Genomic DNA, 15,574 nt, shown 5'->3' on the forward strand with positions numbered 1-15,574 from the left:
TAGCCACAGTATTTATATGGCTGGTCCAGTTAAGTTTCTGGTCAATGGTGACCCCCAGGATGTTGAAGGTGGGGGATTCAGCGATGGTAATGCCATTTAATGTCAAGGGGAGGTGGTTAGACTCTCTCTTGTTGGAGATGGAAATTGCCTGGCACTTTTCTGGTGCGAATGTTACTTGCCACTTATCAGCCCAAGCCTGGATGTTGTCCAGGTCTTGCTGCATGCAGGCTCGGACTGCTTCATTATCTGAGGGGTTGCGAATGGGGCTGCCGCATTTCCAACATTACAACAGTGACTACACGTCAAAAAGTATTTAATTGGCTGTAAATGTTTGGGACATCTTGAGACTGTAAAGGTATTTTATAAAAGCCTATTTTCTTTCTTGAGAAATAGATCTGATAAATATTCAAAAAACTTGCCTAAGGATGGCACAAAAAAGATTAAAAAGCACACACCCCAGTGCGCAAAACATATTGTTCATTCCTTCAGTCATTTCTTCATGGAACAATTCGATTTGCAGGTTTGATTATTCAATGTTCTATGAAATATCACAGATCTATGCCTCATTCCTGGATTTGATTTATTTTGTCCTTTTGTTTAACCTGACACTTCACTATTGGTGAATTTTCTGCTCCTCAAGATGAGGGATCACAGTGCTGGAGGTTAAAACACTGCTCGATTTCAGGCATCAATCACTTCACCACGGGTTAGATACAGAGTAAAGCTCCCTCTACACTGTCCCATCAAACACTCCCAGGGCGGGTACAGCACGGGTTAGATACAGAGTAAAGCTCCCTCTACACTGTCCCATCAAACACTCCCAGGGCAGATACAGCACGGGTTAGATACAGAGTAAAGCTCCCTCTACACTGTCCCATCGAACACTCCCAGGGCAGGTACAGGGTTAGATACAGAGTAAAGCTCCCTCTACACTGTCCCATCAAACACTCCCAGGGCAGGTACAGCATGGGTTAGATACAGAGTAAAGCTCCCTCTACACTGTCCCATCAAACACTCCCAGGGTGGGTACAGCACGGGTTAGATACAGAGTAAAGCTCCCTCCACACTGTCCCATCAAACACTCCCAGGGCAGGTACAGCACGGGTTAGATACAGAGTAAAGCTCCCTCCACACTGTCCCATCAAACACTCCCAGGGTGGGTACAGCACGGGTTAGATACAGAGTAAAGCTCCCTCTACACTGTCCCATCAAACACTCCCAGGGCAGGTACAGCACGGGTTAGATACAGAGTAAAGCTCCCTCTACACTGTCCCATCAAACACTCCCAGGGGAGGTACAGCACGGGTTAGATACAGAGTAAAGCTCCCTCTACACTGTCCCATCAAACACTCCCAGGGGAGGTACAGCACGGGTTAGATACAGAGTAAAGCTCCCTCTACACTGTCCCATCAAACACTCCCAGGGGAGGTACAGCACGGGTTAGATACAGAGTAAAGCTCCCTCTACACTGTCCCATCAAACACTCCCAGGGGAGGTACAGCATGGGTTAGATACAGAGTAAAGCTCCCTCTACACTGTCCCATCAAACACTCCCAGGGCAGGTACAGCACGGGTTAGATACAGAGTAAAGCTCCCTCTACACTGTCCCATCAAACACTCCCAGGGGAGGTACAGCACGGGTTAGATACAGAGTAAAGCTCCCTCTACACTGTCCCATCAAACACTCCCAGGGGAGGTACAGCACGGGTCACTCTACACTAGCGCCCATGAGAACGTGAATCGAGTCACAGAACCCTTACAATTGACAGATCAAGTTCCACCTCTCCCATAGGCTGACTCTTTTGGATGTTGACCAGACACCTGAAGGTTTAGGTAACCCACTCTTACACCAAACTAAAACCCAAAGATTCTACAACAATTCGACAGTTTATTCATTGCACGAACAAATTAAGTTTATTTTTTTTCCCTATTCTTTCATTTTGACATCGCGAACATATCGGGAATGGGAATTACAATCCGACCACAGCAAACGATATAAAATATAAGTGCGCTGATCAAATCGGACCCATTGCACTCACTGAGTCTACTCTTGCCAAAGGCCCATCATTAGTTTTCAGCGCATGGACGCACTCCCTGACTCATTTCACTTTCTGCCCGAGGTATTGAGCCAGAGATAAAGTCTGCACAAAGAGGAGAGGACAGGATGTCTCCCTTCCCTGAAAGGCAAATGAGCAAAATGATTTCCTGGTAGGGGTCTAATGTTCTGATTAGATTGGAGACATTCATCAACTACTTGCATTTATATAGCGCCTTTAACGTAGTAAAACGTCCCAAGGAGCTTCACAGGAGCGCAATCTGACAAAATTTGACACCAAGTCACATAACAAGATATCAGGACAGGTGACCAAAAGCTTCGTCAAAGAGGTAGGTTTTTAAGGAGCGTCTTAAAGGAAGAGAGAGAGAGAGAGGTGGTAGAGAGGTTCAGGGAGGGAATTCCAGAGCTTAGGGCCTAGACGGCTGAAGGCACGGCCGCCAATGGTGGGGCGAAGCAAATCGGGGATGGACAAGAGGCCAGAATTGAAGGAACGTAGAGATCTGGGAGGGTTGTAGGGCTGGAGGAGGTTAGAGAGATAGGGAGGGGCGAGGCCATGGGGGGGGGTTACAGAGATAGGGAGGGGCGAGGCCGTGGGGGGGGGGGGGTTACAGAGATAGGGAGGGGCGAGGCCGTGGGGGGGGTTACAGAGATAGGGAGGGGCGAGGCTGTGGGGGGGGTTACAGAGATAGGGAGGGGCGAGGCTCTGGGGGGGGTTACAGAGATAGGGAGGGGCGAGGCCATGGGGGGGGGTTGCAGAGATAGGGAGGGGCGAGGCTGTGGGGGGGGGGTTACAGAGATAGGGAGGGGCGAGGCCATGGAGGGGGTTACAGAGATAGGGAGGGGCGAGGCCGTGGGGGGGGGGGGTTACAGAGATAGGGAGGGGCGAGGCTGTGGGGGGGGTTACAGAGATAGGGAGGGGCGAGGCTGTGGGGGGCTTACAGAGATAGGGAGGGGCGAGGCCGTGGGGGGCTTACAGAGATAGGGAGGGGCGAGGCCGTGGGGGGCTTACAGAGATAGGGAGGGGCGAGGCTGTGGGGGGGGGTTACAGAGATAGGGAGGGGCGAGGCCCTGGAGGGGGTTACAGAGATAGGGAGGGGCGAGGCTGTGGGGGGGGGTTACAGAGATAGGGAGGGGCGAGGCCGTGGGAGGGGGTTACAGAGATAGGGAGGGGCGAGGCTGTGGGGGGGGTTACAGAGATAGGGAGGGGCGAGGCTGTGGGGGGGGTTACAGAGATAGGGAGGGGCGAGGCTGTGGGGGGGGTTACAGAGATAGGGAGGGGCGAGGCCGTGGGGGGCTTACAGAGATAGGGAGGGGCGAGGCTGTGGGGGGGGGTTACAGAGATAGGGAGGGGCGAGGCCCTGGAGGGGGTTACAGAGATAGGGAGGGGCGAGGCTGTGGGGGGGGGTTACAGAGATAGGGAGGGGCGAGGCCGTGGGAGGGGGTTACAGAGATAGGGAGGGGCGAGGCCGTGGGGGGCTTACAGAGATAGGGAGGGGCGAGGCTGTGGGGGGGGTTACAGAGATAGGGAGGGGCGAGGCTGTGGGGGGGGTTACAGAGATAGGGAGGGGCGAGGCTGTGGGGGGGGTTACAGAGATAGGGAGGGGCGAGGCCGTGGGGGGGGTTACAGAGATAGGGAGGGGCGAGGCTGTGGGGGGGGGTTACAGAGATAGGGAGGGGCGAGGCTGTGGGGGGGGTTACAGAGATAGGGAGGGGCGAGGCCGTGGGGGGGGGTTACAGAGACAGGGAGGGGGGAGGCCGTGGGGGGGGTTACAGAGACAGGGAGGGGGGGCCCTGGGACGATGGTGATAGGTTTCGTCCATTCACTAATTTTAACAACAAATTGGACACGAGTGTAACGTTGGTGTTCCACCTTATACTACGTTACTAATGTGACAAGTTTACTCTTACTGAGGTGCTGACGAGCTCGCTGCTTTAATTGTGGTTGGGGTCTGCTGAGTTTATTTGTACCTTTCTTTTCCAATTTGACCGTATCACATCGATAAAACACCTGTGTCGGCAACAGGTTAACTTCTTACAAGGTTCAACTCCTTCTGTGCAGTTGCTAAACTCTGGTAATCGTTGCTCAGCTCTGATAACTTTGCTTACCTTTACGACCAATGGCAAGGAGGGGACGGTGGAGAGGGGGATGCAGCATTCCCCAGGGTTTGTAATTTCACCAACGACTCCATTCAAGACCCTGACGATATTCACCCAGAAACACAGCACCATTGAAAGAACAATCTTCCTTCAGACAGCATCTCTCACAATCTCAGGCAGTCCCAACATCCTTCGTGGCAAATTAACTTTTTGTTGGGTAAGGGCATCAAGGGATTTGGCAAATGGAGTTGAGGTACAGATCGGCCATGATTTGGTTGAATGGCGGAACAGGCTTGAGGGGCTGAATGGTCCCTTGTAGGGAAACGCAACAGGCAATCTATACACAGCACGATCCCGCAAACAGCAATGAAATAAATTTCCAGATAACGGGGGTAGCGCAATAGCGATTCTGCAGCCCGTTCTACACCTCGCCCGATTTACTTTTCCAACGTCATCAATGGAAAAGAAGACCGAGCAAGATGTAGAATGGGTGGTCGATTCACTATTGCTCGATCTGTGGGACCTCCAAAGGCCAATTTCACCTCCGATCTGTTTGAGTGATGTTGGTTGAGGGATAGTTATTGGCCCCAGGACACTGGGGAGAACTTCAAAATAGTGCCATGGGATCTTTTACACGAGGGGGCAGACGGGGCCTCGGTTTAACGTCTCATCCAAGAGATAGCACCTCTGACAGTGACTCGGAGTGACCGCCTGGATTATGTGCTCAAGTCTCTGGATTGAGACATGAACCCACGACTTTCTGACTCAGAGGTGAGAGAGGGCTACCCACTGAGTCACAGGTGACACTTCTGAGTTTAATGATTTAATAAATCGGCAGTTCAACATGACTTTAAAATATAAAGTTTTAATATGTAAAGTTCTACTTACAAGTCAAAGATCAGGTAGTGATGGCCTTCTTCAGATATACTGTCGTGGAGTCTCACTGTAAAAGAAAGAATAACATAACCGTAAAGATAAATAAAGGGGACAAGTGACGGGACAGGCTGAGAACATTAGGGAGCCCGGTTCAGTCTATCAGTGTTATACTCGATGCTCACGATGAGACGACCTCACAAAGGACCAGGAATCCAGGGAGTCCTTGTGAATCAAGTAACCGAATATTATCAGGAGTTTCGATTCTGAGGTGAGGTTGAGGAAGTTGGGCTTGTTTTCTTTGGAAGAGTGGGGTCTAAAATTCAACATTGGAGTGGGTGCAAAATAGGAGGTAGTGGATCGACCACCCGTAACACACCCTGCCCGTCACACACCCCGCCCGTCACACACCCTGCCCGTCACACACCCTGCCCGTCACACACCCTGCCCGTCACACACCCTGCCCGTCACACACCCTGCCCGTCACACACCCTGCCCGTCACACACCCTGCCCGTCACACACCCTGCCCGTCACACACCCCGCCTGTCACAACCCACCCGTCACACACCCTGCCCGTCACACACCCCGCCTGTCACAACCCACCCGTCACACACCCTGCCCGTCACACACCCTGCCCGTCACACACCCTGCCCGTCACACACCCCGCCTGTCACAACCCACCCGTCACACACCCTGCCCGTCACACACCCCGCCTGTCACAACCCGCCCGTCACACACCCCGCCTGTCACACACCCCGCCCGTCACAACCCGTCCGTCACACCCCGCCTGTCACAACCCGCCTGTCACATACCCTGCCCGTCACACACCCCGCCTGTCACACACCCCGCCTGTCACATACCCTGCCCGTCACACACCCCGCCCGTCACAACCCGTCCGTCACAACCCGTCCGTCACTCCCCGCCTGTCACAACCCGCCTGTCACATACCCCGCTTGTCACACACCCCGCCGGTCAGACACCCCGCCTGTCACACACCCCGCCCGTCACAACCCGTCCGTCACAACCCGCCCGTCACGCACCCCGCCCGTCATAACCCGCCCGTCACACACCCCGCCCGTCACAACCCGTCCGTCACAACCCGCCCGTCACACACCCCGCCCGTCACAACCCGCCCATCACGCACCCCGCCCGTCATAACCCGCCCGTCATAACCCGCCCGTCACACACCCCGCCCGTCACAACCCGTCCGTCACAACCCGCCCGTCACACACCCCGCCTGTCACACACCCCGCCTGTCACAACCCGCCTGTTACACACCCTGCCCATCAAACACCCCGCCCGTCGCACACCCTGCCCGACACGCACCCCGCCCGTCACAACCTGCCTGTCACACACCCCATCCGTCACACACCCCGCCTGTCACATACCCTGCCCGACACACGCCCTGCCCGTCACAACTCTGCCGTCACACACCCCACCCGTCACACACCCCGCCCGTCATAACCCGCCTGTCAAACACCCCGCCCGTTACACCCTGCCCGTCACACACCCCGCCCATCACGCACCCCACCTGTCACACACCCCATCCGTCACACACCCCACCCGTCACACAACACCCGTCACACACCCCGCCCGTCACACACCCCACCCGTCACACAACACCCGTCACACACCCCGCCCGTCACACACCCCGCCCGTCACACACAGAGATATGATTAGAAGGTGGGTAGGTGGTATTATGGGATGTGATGAGAAGGTGGGTACGTGGGGTTGAGGAATATGGTGGGAAGGTGAAGCTGAGGGATAGGTTGGGAAGTGGAACAAAGTCCCCTTTGATGATTGGCCATTTAGGATGCAATGCATTTGTAAGATTAAATATTTTTTCCACAATTGGACCCATTCTTCTGTCAGGTTGCGCCGAGCGAGGTCAGCACGGGATCGAATAGGTGCTGGGGCAATCCAAAGTGGAAAATGTTTCCCGATACGGGCACTACCTCCGGATCCAATATGGCGGGTGGCTCACTTCCGGCCAGAAACGTGTGCTCGCCTCCTTACTGCCATTATGGCGACTTAGTAGGCCGCGTAGCGCCTAAAAACAGGCACCCAATGTCCAGGCCAAGATGTTCTGGTTGTAATAGTATTATGAATGTTTACAAAGTCGAGAGATCTGGGGACTAATCCCGCGCAGCACAGGTCAGGTTGGCCTATGGTACCATTCGAAGAAAGACACATTTGTGTAGCATCGAATCACGGAACACCACAAAGCACTTTTGAAGAGCAGCAACTGAGTTATAGACAAGCACGGCAGCCAATCTGCAGACAACAAGGTCCCACAAACAACAATGAGATAAATGACCAGGCACTCTGTTTTTTTAGTGATGTTGGTTTGAGGGATAAATATCGGCCAGGACACCAGGGAGAACTCCCCCGCTTGTCTGTGAATCTTTTCCGTACACCTTAAAGGGCAGACGGGGCCTCGGTTTAACGTCTCATCCGAAAGATGGAGCCTCTGACAGTGCAGCCCTCCCTCAGAGTGTCAGCCTGAATTATGGGGCTCAAGTCTCTGGAGTGGAATTTCGAGCCCACGTCCTTCTGACTCAGAAGCGAGAGAGTGCCACCCACTGAGCGTGTCTGACATTGAGAATGGGCTGTTTTCTAGTGTCAAGCCAAGTTAAGGCTCCCTCTGATTCCATTTGCACCTTTCCCATTGCTATAAACATGTTTGCTAATTGACCTTATCAAATGTCAACTGAAAGTCAAGACATAGAAAACACCAACTCACTTCCTTTATCCATTAATTAAGCCACTTTCTCAAAACTCGGTAACGTGCTGATTGGTATGACTTTTTTCTTTCCTGACCCCCTTTTGCTGACTCAACTATATGATGTTTCAGGCAACTGAATCATGGTTTTGATAATGGAGCCCGGTGTCATGTCCATTACCAATGTGAAACTGAATGTTCTGTTACTTTCAGTCATAACTTGTGACCTGTTTGAAATCACAAGTGTCTCCTCATCTTTCGAGAGACGACGATCCCTCTTGTTCAGGTCCTTGGTCAATCTCAGCTCGGTTCCATCCACGCTGGTCACCTGAAGAGTTTTCAATTGAAGAATTCAAGAAGACTGTTCGGCCCATCGCACCCACGCAGAGGTGCTAGCCCTTCAGCTGCAGCTCTTTCTCCTTATCCCATTTCCCTATGGAATTAGTATCATAGTATCATACGGCACAGAAGGAGGCCATTCGGCCTATCGTGCCTGTGCCGGCTCTTTGAAAGAGCTATCCAATTAATCCCACTCCCTCTTGCTCTTTCCCCGTGGCCCTGTAATTTTTTTCCTTCAAGTATTTATCAAATTCCCTTTTGAAAGTTACTACTGAATCTGCTTCCACCACCCTTTCAGGCAGTGCATTCCAAATCATTACAACTCGCTGCGTAAAAAAATGTTTCCTCATCTCCCTCTGGTTCTGTTGCCAATTATCTTAAATCTGTGTCCTCTGGTTACCGACCCTCCTGCCACTGGAAACAGTTTCTCTTTATTTACTCTATCAAAACTGTGCATGATTTTGAACCCCTCTATCAAATCTCCCCTTAACCTTCTCAGTTCCAAGGAGAACAATCCCAGCTTCTCCAGTCTCTCCACATAACTGAACTCCCTCATCCCTGGTACCATTCTAGTAAATCTCCTTTCTACCCTCTCTAAGGCCTTGACATCCTTCCTAAAGTGAGGTGCCCAGAATTGAACACAATACTCCAGCTGAGGTCCAGACAGTATTTTATAAAGGTTGAACATAACTTCCTTGCTTTTGTACTCTATGTCTTTGTTAATAAAGCCCAGGATCCCATATGCTTTTTTAACAGCCTTCTCAACTTGTCCTGCCACCTAGAAAGATTTGTGTACATACACCCCCAGGTCTCTCTGTTCCCGCACCCCCTTTAAAATTGTACCATTTAGTTTATTTTGCCTCTCCTCATTCTTCCTACCAAAACGCATCACTTCACACTTCTCTGTGTTAAATTCAATCTGCCGTGTGTCTGACCATTTCACCAGTCTGTCTCTGTCCTCCTGAAGTCTGTTACTATCCTCCACTTAAGATTCAAAAGTGGAGGCCCGATGTAATCTTAAGGTCCACACGGGGGTGTCGGGGGGAGGGGGGAGGGGGGAGTCCTGCACTCTCTGATACCCGGCAGCAACAACAAGGTGGGAGGGGCTGACTGACCAGAGGAGGCTCCAGGTAAGTTTCAGAACTTTCCCTCTCTTTGAACTCGTTGAGGGCCAGGAGGAGCAGGAACGCTGCCCTCCCTCTCCCCGCCGTCCCCCACTCCACACACAGGCCCCTCGAGGAGTCTTTGAGCCTCCCACCCCCTCTGATTGATCACTGGAATAAACAACCGGGCGTCCCCACCCCCTCCCACCATGGGGCAGTAACTGGCCAGTTGGATTTGTCCTGTTTTCTATTGTGGATAAGTCATGCTTTGGGCAACCTTCCACATAGTCGGAATGAGAGGAAGGAAACCAGTACCATTATCCAGCACACTTTGGGAAAATAGGGTAACTAAGGGCAGCCAGGGCCCATGTGGGTGTTTATAACGGCTTTTGAGAAATTGCAAACTTGCCATTCCCACGGGGAAGCTACCTATGTTATCAGTTTCAAGGCCTGTTGTACGACCGCCTTGTGTGTTGTCAAGAACCCCCTTTGTCTGGTGGGTGAGATCACAATATACCCGACAGATTGTCCAAAGTAAGGATTAGGAACAACATCTCTATTGTAAGAATGATGGTGTCGCCCGGGGGCACTAAAGGGGATGAAAAGGGGGGGTGGGGAAGACTTATGAAAACCTAATATAAGGACAGCCCGGAATCGTAGTTGGTGAGAGTTCACAAGACCATCGGTGCTGATAGGAGGCCAGAGCACAACTATTGAGGTTAAATCTGTATATGTTTCCATTATTGCTTGTAATTTAGAAGTAGTGTCTTATGTTACGTAGAATTACCTAGAATGTACAGCACAGAAACAGGCCATTCGGTCCAACTGGTCTGTGCTGGTGTTTATGCTCCACACGAGCCTCCTCCCTCCCTACTTCATCTCACCCTATCAGCATATCATAGAATCATAGAATCATAGAAGTTACAACATGGAAACAGGCCCTTCGGCCCAACATGTCCATGTCACCCAGTTTATACCACTAAGCTAGTCCCAATTGCCTGCACTTGGCCCATATCCCTCGATACCCATCTTACCCATGTAACTGTCCAAATGCTTTTTAAAAGACAAAATTGTACCCGCCTCTACTACTGCCTCATGTGTTTATCTAGTTTCCCCTTAAATGTATCTATACTATTCGCCTCAACTACTCCTTGTGGGAGTGAGTTCCACATTCTCACCACTCTCTGGGTAAAGAAGTTTCTCCTGAATTCCCTATTGGATTTATTAGTGACTATCTTATATTTATGACCTCTAGTTCTGGTCTCCCCCACAAGTGGAAACATTTTCTCCACGTCTACCCTATCAAACCCTTTCATAATCTTAAAGACCTCTCTCAGGTCATCCCTCAGTCTACTCTTTTCCAGAGAAAAGAGCCCCAGCCTGTTTAATCTTTCCTGATAGATATAACCTCTCAGTTCTGGGATCGTCCTAGTAAATCTTTTTTGCACCTTCTCCAGTGCCTCTATATCCTTTTTATAATATGGAGACCAGAACTTTGCACAATACTCCAAGTGTGGTCTAACCAAGGTTCTATACAAGTTTAACATAACTTCTCTGCTTTTTAATTCTTTCCCTCTAGAAATGAACCCCAGTGCTTGGTTTGCCTTTTTATGGCCTTATTAACCTGCGTCGCTACTTTTAGTGATTTGTGTATCTGTACCCCCAGATCCCTCTGCTCCTCTACCCCATTTAGACTCTTATTATCCAAGCAGTGTGTGGCCTCCTTATTCTTCCTACCAAAATGTATCACCTCACACTTATCAATATTGAAATTCATTTGCCAATTACACGCCCATTCTGCAAGTTTATTAATATCTTCCTGTATTTTGTTGCGGTTCTCCTCAGCATTAACTAAACCCCCCAACTTGGTGTCTTCTGCAGATTTTGAAATTGTACTTCCGATTCCCGAGTCCGTGTTATTGCTTGTATTTGTCAGTAGTGTTGTGTGTTAAAGTGTTGCTTGTAGTTGGTAGCAGCATTATGTTTAAGTAGATCAATAAAACTATCTCTATCGAGTACAGTGGCCCGAACTATTTTATTTAATCAATACTGAGGCAACAAGTAAGTTTAAACAACTCCTGCAGGTAGAGACCAGTGTTGTAGCTGCACTGGGACAGCCTGGCTAGAGCAGCAGGCAGCTCTGGTGCAGAACCTTCCATCACTGAAGGCTGGGTCTTGTCAGGGACCTGTGCATTCCTAGTGCTCAGAAGCTCGGTGGATCGCAGTGTGAAATGACTCTTCCAACGGCTTTTGACACTCTGAAGCGAGACTTGTGAAGAGTGTGAAGGGTCAGGCAACTCCTGAACTCCCATTGTAACCGGGGGGGGGGGGCCAGTCACAATTTAACAGATTGGTTCCTAAATCCCTCCCCCCACCGCCTCGACCAATCACCGCCCACCACCGGGGGGGTTGCAGCTGAGGGTGTGATTGACAGTTTCACCTCATCGAATCGACTGCTCGCACCGTCGGTCACACGGAAAGCTCCTGTCACTTCACATTTAACTCAAGAACCAGGGAAATGGTTTGCAGCGAGATGGGGAGGAGAGCCTGCTACACTGATTCTGATTCAAAGAGAGATTTCGACTCCGGGGCGGGGGCGGCCGCGATCCCACTGGCTAAGTTTGGGTTTTCCCGCTTTAGATAGAGGTGAGTTGGGGAGCATCTCGACCCCATTGCTGCTGACCAGCCCAAAAGACACCAAGTACCATCGATAGTTCATTGGTGGGGAGATGTGCCTGCGCCAGGTCAGAGAATCTGAATCCTGCAATTACCTCCGAATCTTTCGAGAATTTGCATATTGAATTTCGTGCTTAAAATTCTCATCCTTGTTTTTAAATCCCCTCCATTTCTTGAGTGTGTTCAGGACAGCTTTCTGCAACAATATGTCCTGGAACCAAGAAGGTTTAATAATGTGTAATGAGCCAGATTTAGTTAACAGCCTCATGGTGTGTGAACATTTATCTAATAGTGATCATAATATGGTTGAGTTCAACGTGGTGTTTGAAAGGGAGAAACCCGTATCTAAGATTCTAAATTCAACGGGATGAGACAGAGACTGTCCGCAGTGAACTGGGCAAATCTGTTCATGGGTGAAACGACAGAAGGTCAGTGGGAGGTGTTTAAAAAGAATTTAACATGATACAGAACCAACCCATACCTCTAAGGGGAAAGAGTTCTACTTGCTAAAAAGAACAGCCATGGACAATAGAGGTAAGGGACAAAATAAAACTAAAAGAAAAAGCATACAAAAATACAAAAAAGATCCTGGCAACTGGGAGAGATACAAAGAACAGCAAAGGGTGATAAATCAGTTAGTGAGAGATACAAAAAGGGAGTATGAAAAGAAACTTGCAAGGGATATCAAAATCAACACAAACATTTTTTATAATTATATTAGGAAAATGAGGGTGGTTAAGAGCAACATGGGCCCCTTAAAAACTGATAATGGTGATATTGTAAATGAAAATAAGAAAAACTGCAGGAAAATGTCAGAGAGTAGTGGAGAACGGTTGTTTTTCAGACTGGAGGGAAGTTTACAGTGGTGTTCCCCAGGGGTCAGTATTAGGACCACTGTTCTTTTTGAGATATGTTAATGATCTGGACTTGGGTATAGAGGGTATAATTTCAAAGTTTGCAGTTGACACAAAACTTGGAAATAGTAAACAATGTAGAGGATAGTAACAGACTTCAGGAGGACAGAGACAGACTGGTGAAATGGGCAGACACACGGCAGATTGAATTTAACGCAGAGAAGTGTGAAGTGATGCATTTTGGTAGGAAGAATGAGGAGACACAATATAAACTAAATGGTACAATTTTAAAGGGGGTGCGGGAACAGAGAGACCTGGGGGTGCACATACACAAATCTTCGAAGGTGGCAGGACAAGTTGAGAAGGCTGTTAAAAAAGCATACGGGATCCTGGGCTTTATTAATAGAGGCAGAATGTGCAAATCCAGGAAGTTGTGCTAAATCTTTATAAAACACTGATTAGGCTGCAGCTGGAGTATTGCCTCCAATTCTGGGCACCACACTTTAGGAAGGATGTCAAGGCCTTACAGAGGGTGCAGAGGAGATTTACTAGAATGGTGCCAGGGATGAGGGACTTACATAAGAACATAAGAAATAGGAGCAGGAGTAGGCCAATCGGCCCCTCGAGCCTGCTCCGCCATTCAATAAGATCATGGCTGATCTGATCCTAACCTCAAATCTAAATTCATGTCCAATTTCCTGCCTGCTCCCCATAACCCCTAATTCCCTTTACTTCTAGGAAACTGTCTATTTCTGTTTTAAATTTATTTAATGATGTAGCTTCCACAGCTTCCTGGGGCAGCAAATTCCACAGACCTACTACCCTCTGAGTGAAGAAGTTTCTCCTCATCTCAGTTTTGAAAGAGCAGCCCCTTATTCTAAGATTATGCCCCCTAGTTCTAGTTTCACCCATCCTTGGGAACATCCTTACCGCATCCACCCGATCAAGCCCCTTCACAATCTTATATGTTTCAATAAGATCGCCTCTCATTCCTCTGAACTCCAATGAGTAGAGTCCCAATCTGCTCAACCTCTCCTCATATGTCCGCCCCCTCATCCCCGGGATTAACCGAGTGAACCTTCCTTGTACTGCCTCGAGAGCAAGTATGTCTTTTCTTAAATATGGACACCAAAACTGTATGCAGTATTCCAGGTGCGGTCTCACCAATACCTTATATAACTGCAGCAATGTGGAGAGACTGGAGAAGCTGGGATTGTTCTCCTTAGAACAGAAAAGGTTAAGGGGAGATTTGATAGAGGTGTTCAAAGAACATTTAATAGAGTAAATAAGGAGAAACTGTTTCCAGTGGCAGGAGGGTCGGTAACCAGAGGACACAGATTTAAGGTGATCAACAAAAGAGCCAGAGGCGACATGAGGAAACATTTTTTTGCGCAGCGAGTTGTTCTGATCTGGAATGCGCTGCCTGAAAGGGCGGTGGAAGCAGATTCAATAATAACTTTCAAAAGGGAATTGGATAAATACTTGAAGGGAAAAAATTTACAGAGCGATGGGGAAAGAGCAGGGGAGTGGGACTAAATGGATAGCTCTTTCAAAGAGCCGGCACAGGCACGATGGGCCAAATGGCCTCCTTCTGTGCTGTACCCACCATGATACTATATGTAAAATAATTACTTTGCGTCAGTATTTACAATAGAGGAAGAGGGTAGCATGCCGGACACCCCAAGGAAACTAATTTTGCACCAGGGACGGGGATTCACCAAAATGAACAGTAATGAAGAAAATAATGGCACTAAAGAGTGACAAATCCCCAGGACCAGATGGTTTCCATCCCAGGGTTTTAAAGGAAGTAGGTGAGCAGATTGCAGAAGCCCTAACTATAATCTTCCAAAGTTCTCTCGATTCAGGAACCGTTCCTTTAGATTAGAAAATTGCACATGTCACTCCGCTATTTAAGGAAGGTGAGAGAGGGAAAGCAGGGAATTGTAGACCAGTTAGCCGAACATTTATTGTTGGGAAATTACTAGCGTCTATAATTAAGGATAGGGTGAGTGAACACCTTGAAAATTTTCAGCTGATGAGAGACAGCCAGCATGGATTTGTAAAGGGCAGGTCATGCCTGACGAACCTGATTGATTTTTTTTAAAGAGGTGTCTAAAGTAGTGGACAGGAGAATATCTATGGATGTTGTTTATATGGACTTCCAGAAAGCATTCGATAAAGTCCCTCATAAGAGACTGTTAGCTAAAGTTGAAGCTCATGGAATTGAGGGCAAATTATTGACCTGGTTCAGAAATTGGCCAAGCGGCAGGAGACAGAGAGTAGGGATAATGGGCAGGTACTCAAATTGGCAGGATGTGACAAGTGGAGTCCCACAGGGATCTGTGTCGGGTCCTCAACTATTCACTATATTTATTAACGACTTAGATGACGGGATAGAGAGCCACATATCCAAGTTTGCCGATGACACAAAGATAGGCAGCATTGTAAGCAGTGTAGATGGAAGCATAAAATTACAGCGAGATATTAATAGATTAAGTGAATGGGCGAAACTGTGGCAAATGGATTTCAATGTAGACAAGTGTGAGGTAAAAAGGATAGATCAGAGTACTTTCTAAATGGTGAAAACCTTGAAACAGTGGAGGTCCAAAGAGACTTAGGGGTCCATGTACATGGATCATTAAAATGTCATGAACAGGTACAGAAAATAATCAAAAAGGCTAATGGAATGCTGGCCTTTATATCTAGAGGACTAGAGTATAAGGGGGTAGAAGTTATGCCACAGTTATACAAAGCCCTGGTTAGACCACACCTGGAGTACTGGGTTCAATTCTGGGCACCGCACCTTAGGAAGGATATATTGGTCTTGGAGGGAGTGCAATGTAGATTTACTAG

At 49.0% G+C, this 15,574-nt stretch overlaps 1 protein-coding gene across 1 annotated transcript in view; it reads right to left on the bottom strand.

The window, feature by feature from the left end:
• Positions 1-15,574, bottom strand: part of LOC137332272 (calcium/calmodulin-dependent protein kinase type II subunit alpha) — a 203,414-nt gene that overhangs the window by 81,852 nt on the left and 105,988 nt on the right. Inside the window, exon 4 of the mRNA XM_067995978.1 lies at positions 5,042-5,096. Within this exon, the coding sequence (XP_067852079.1) occupies positions 5,042-5,096 (55 nt within the window). The remainder of the gene's footprint in view (positions 1-5,041; positions 5,097-15,574) is intronic.

Source organism: Heptranchias perlo, chromosome 14, assembly GCF_035084215.1.
Source record: "Heptranchias perlo isolate sHepPer1 chromosome 14, sHepPer1.hap1, whole genome shotgun sequence".
Lineage (NCBI taxonomy): Eukaryota > Metazoa > Chordata > Chondrichthyes > Hexanchiformes > Hexanchidae > Heptranchias > Heptranchias perlo.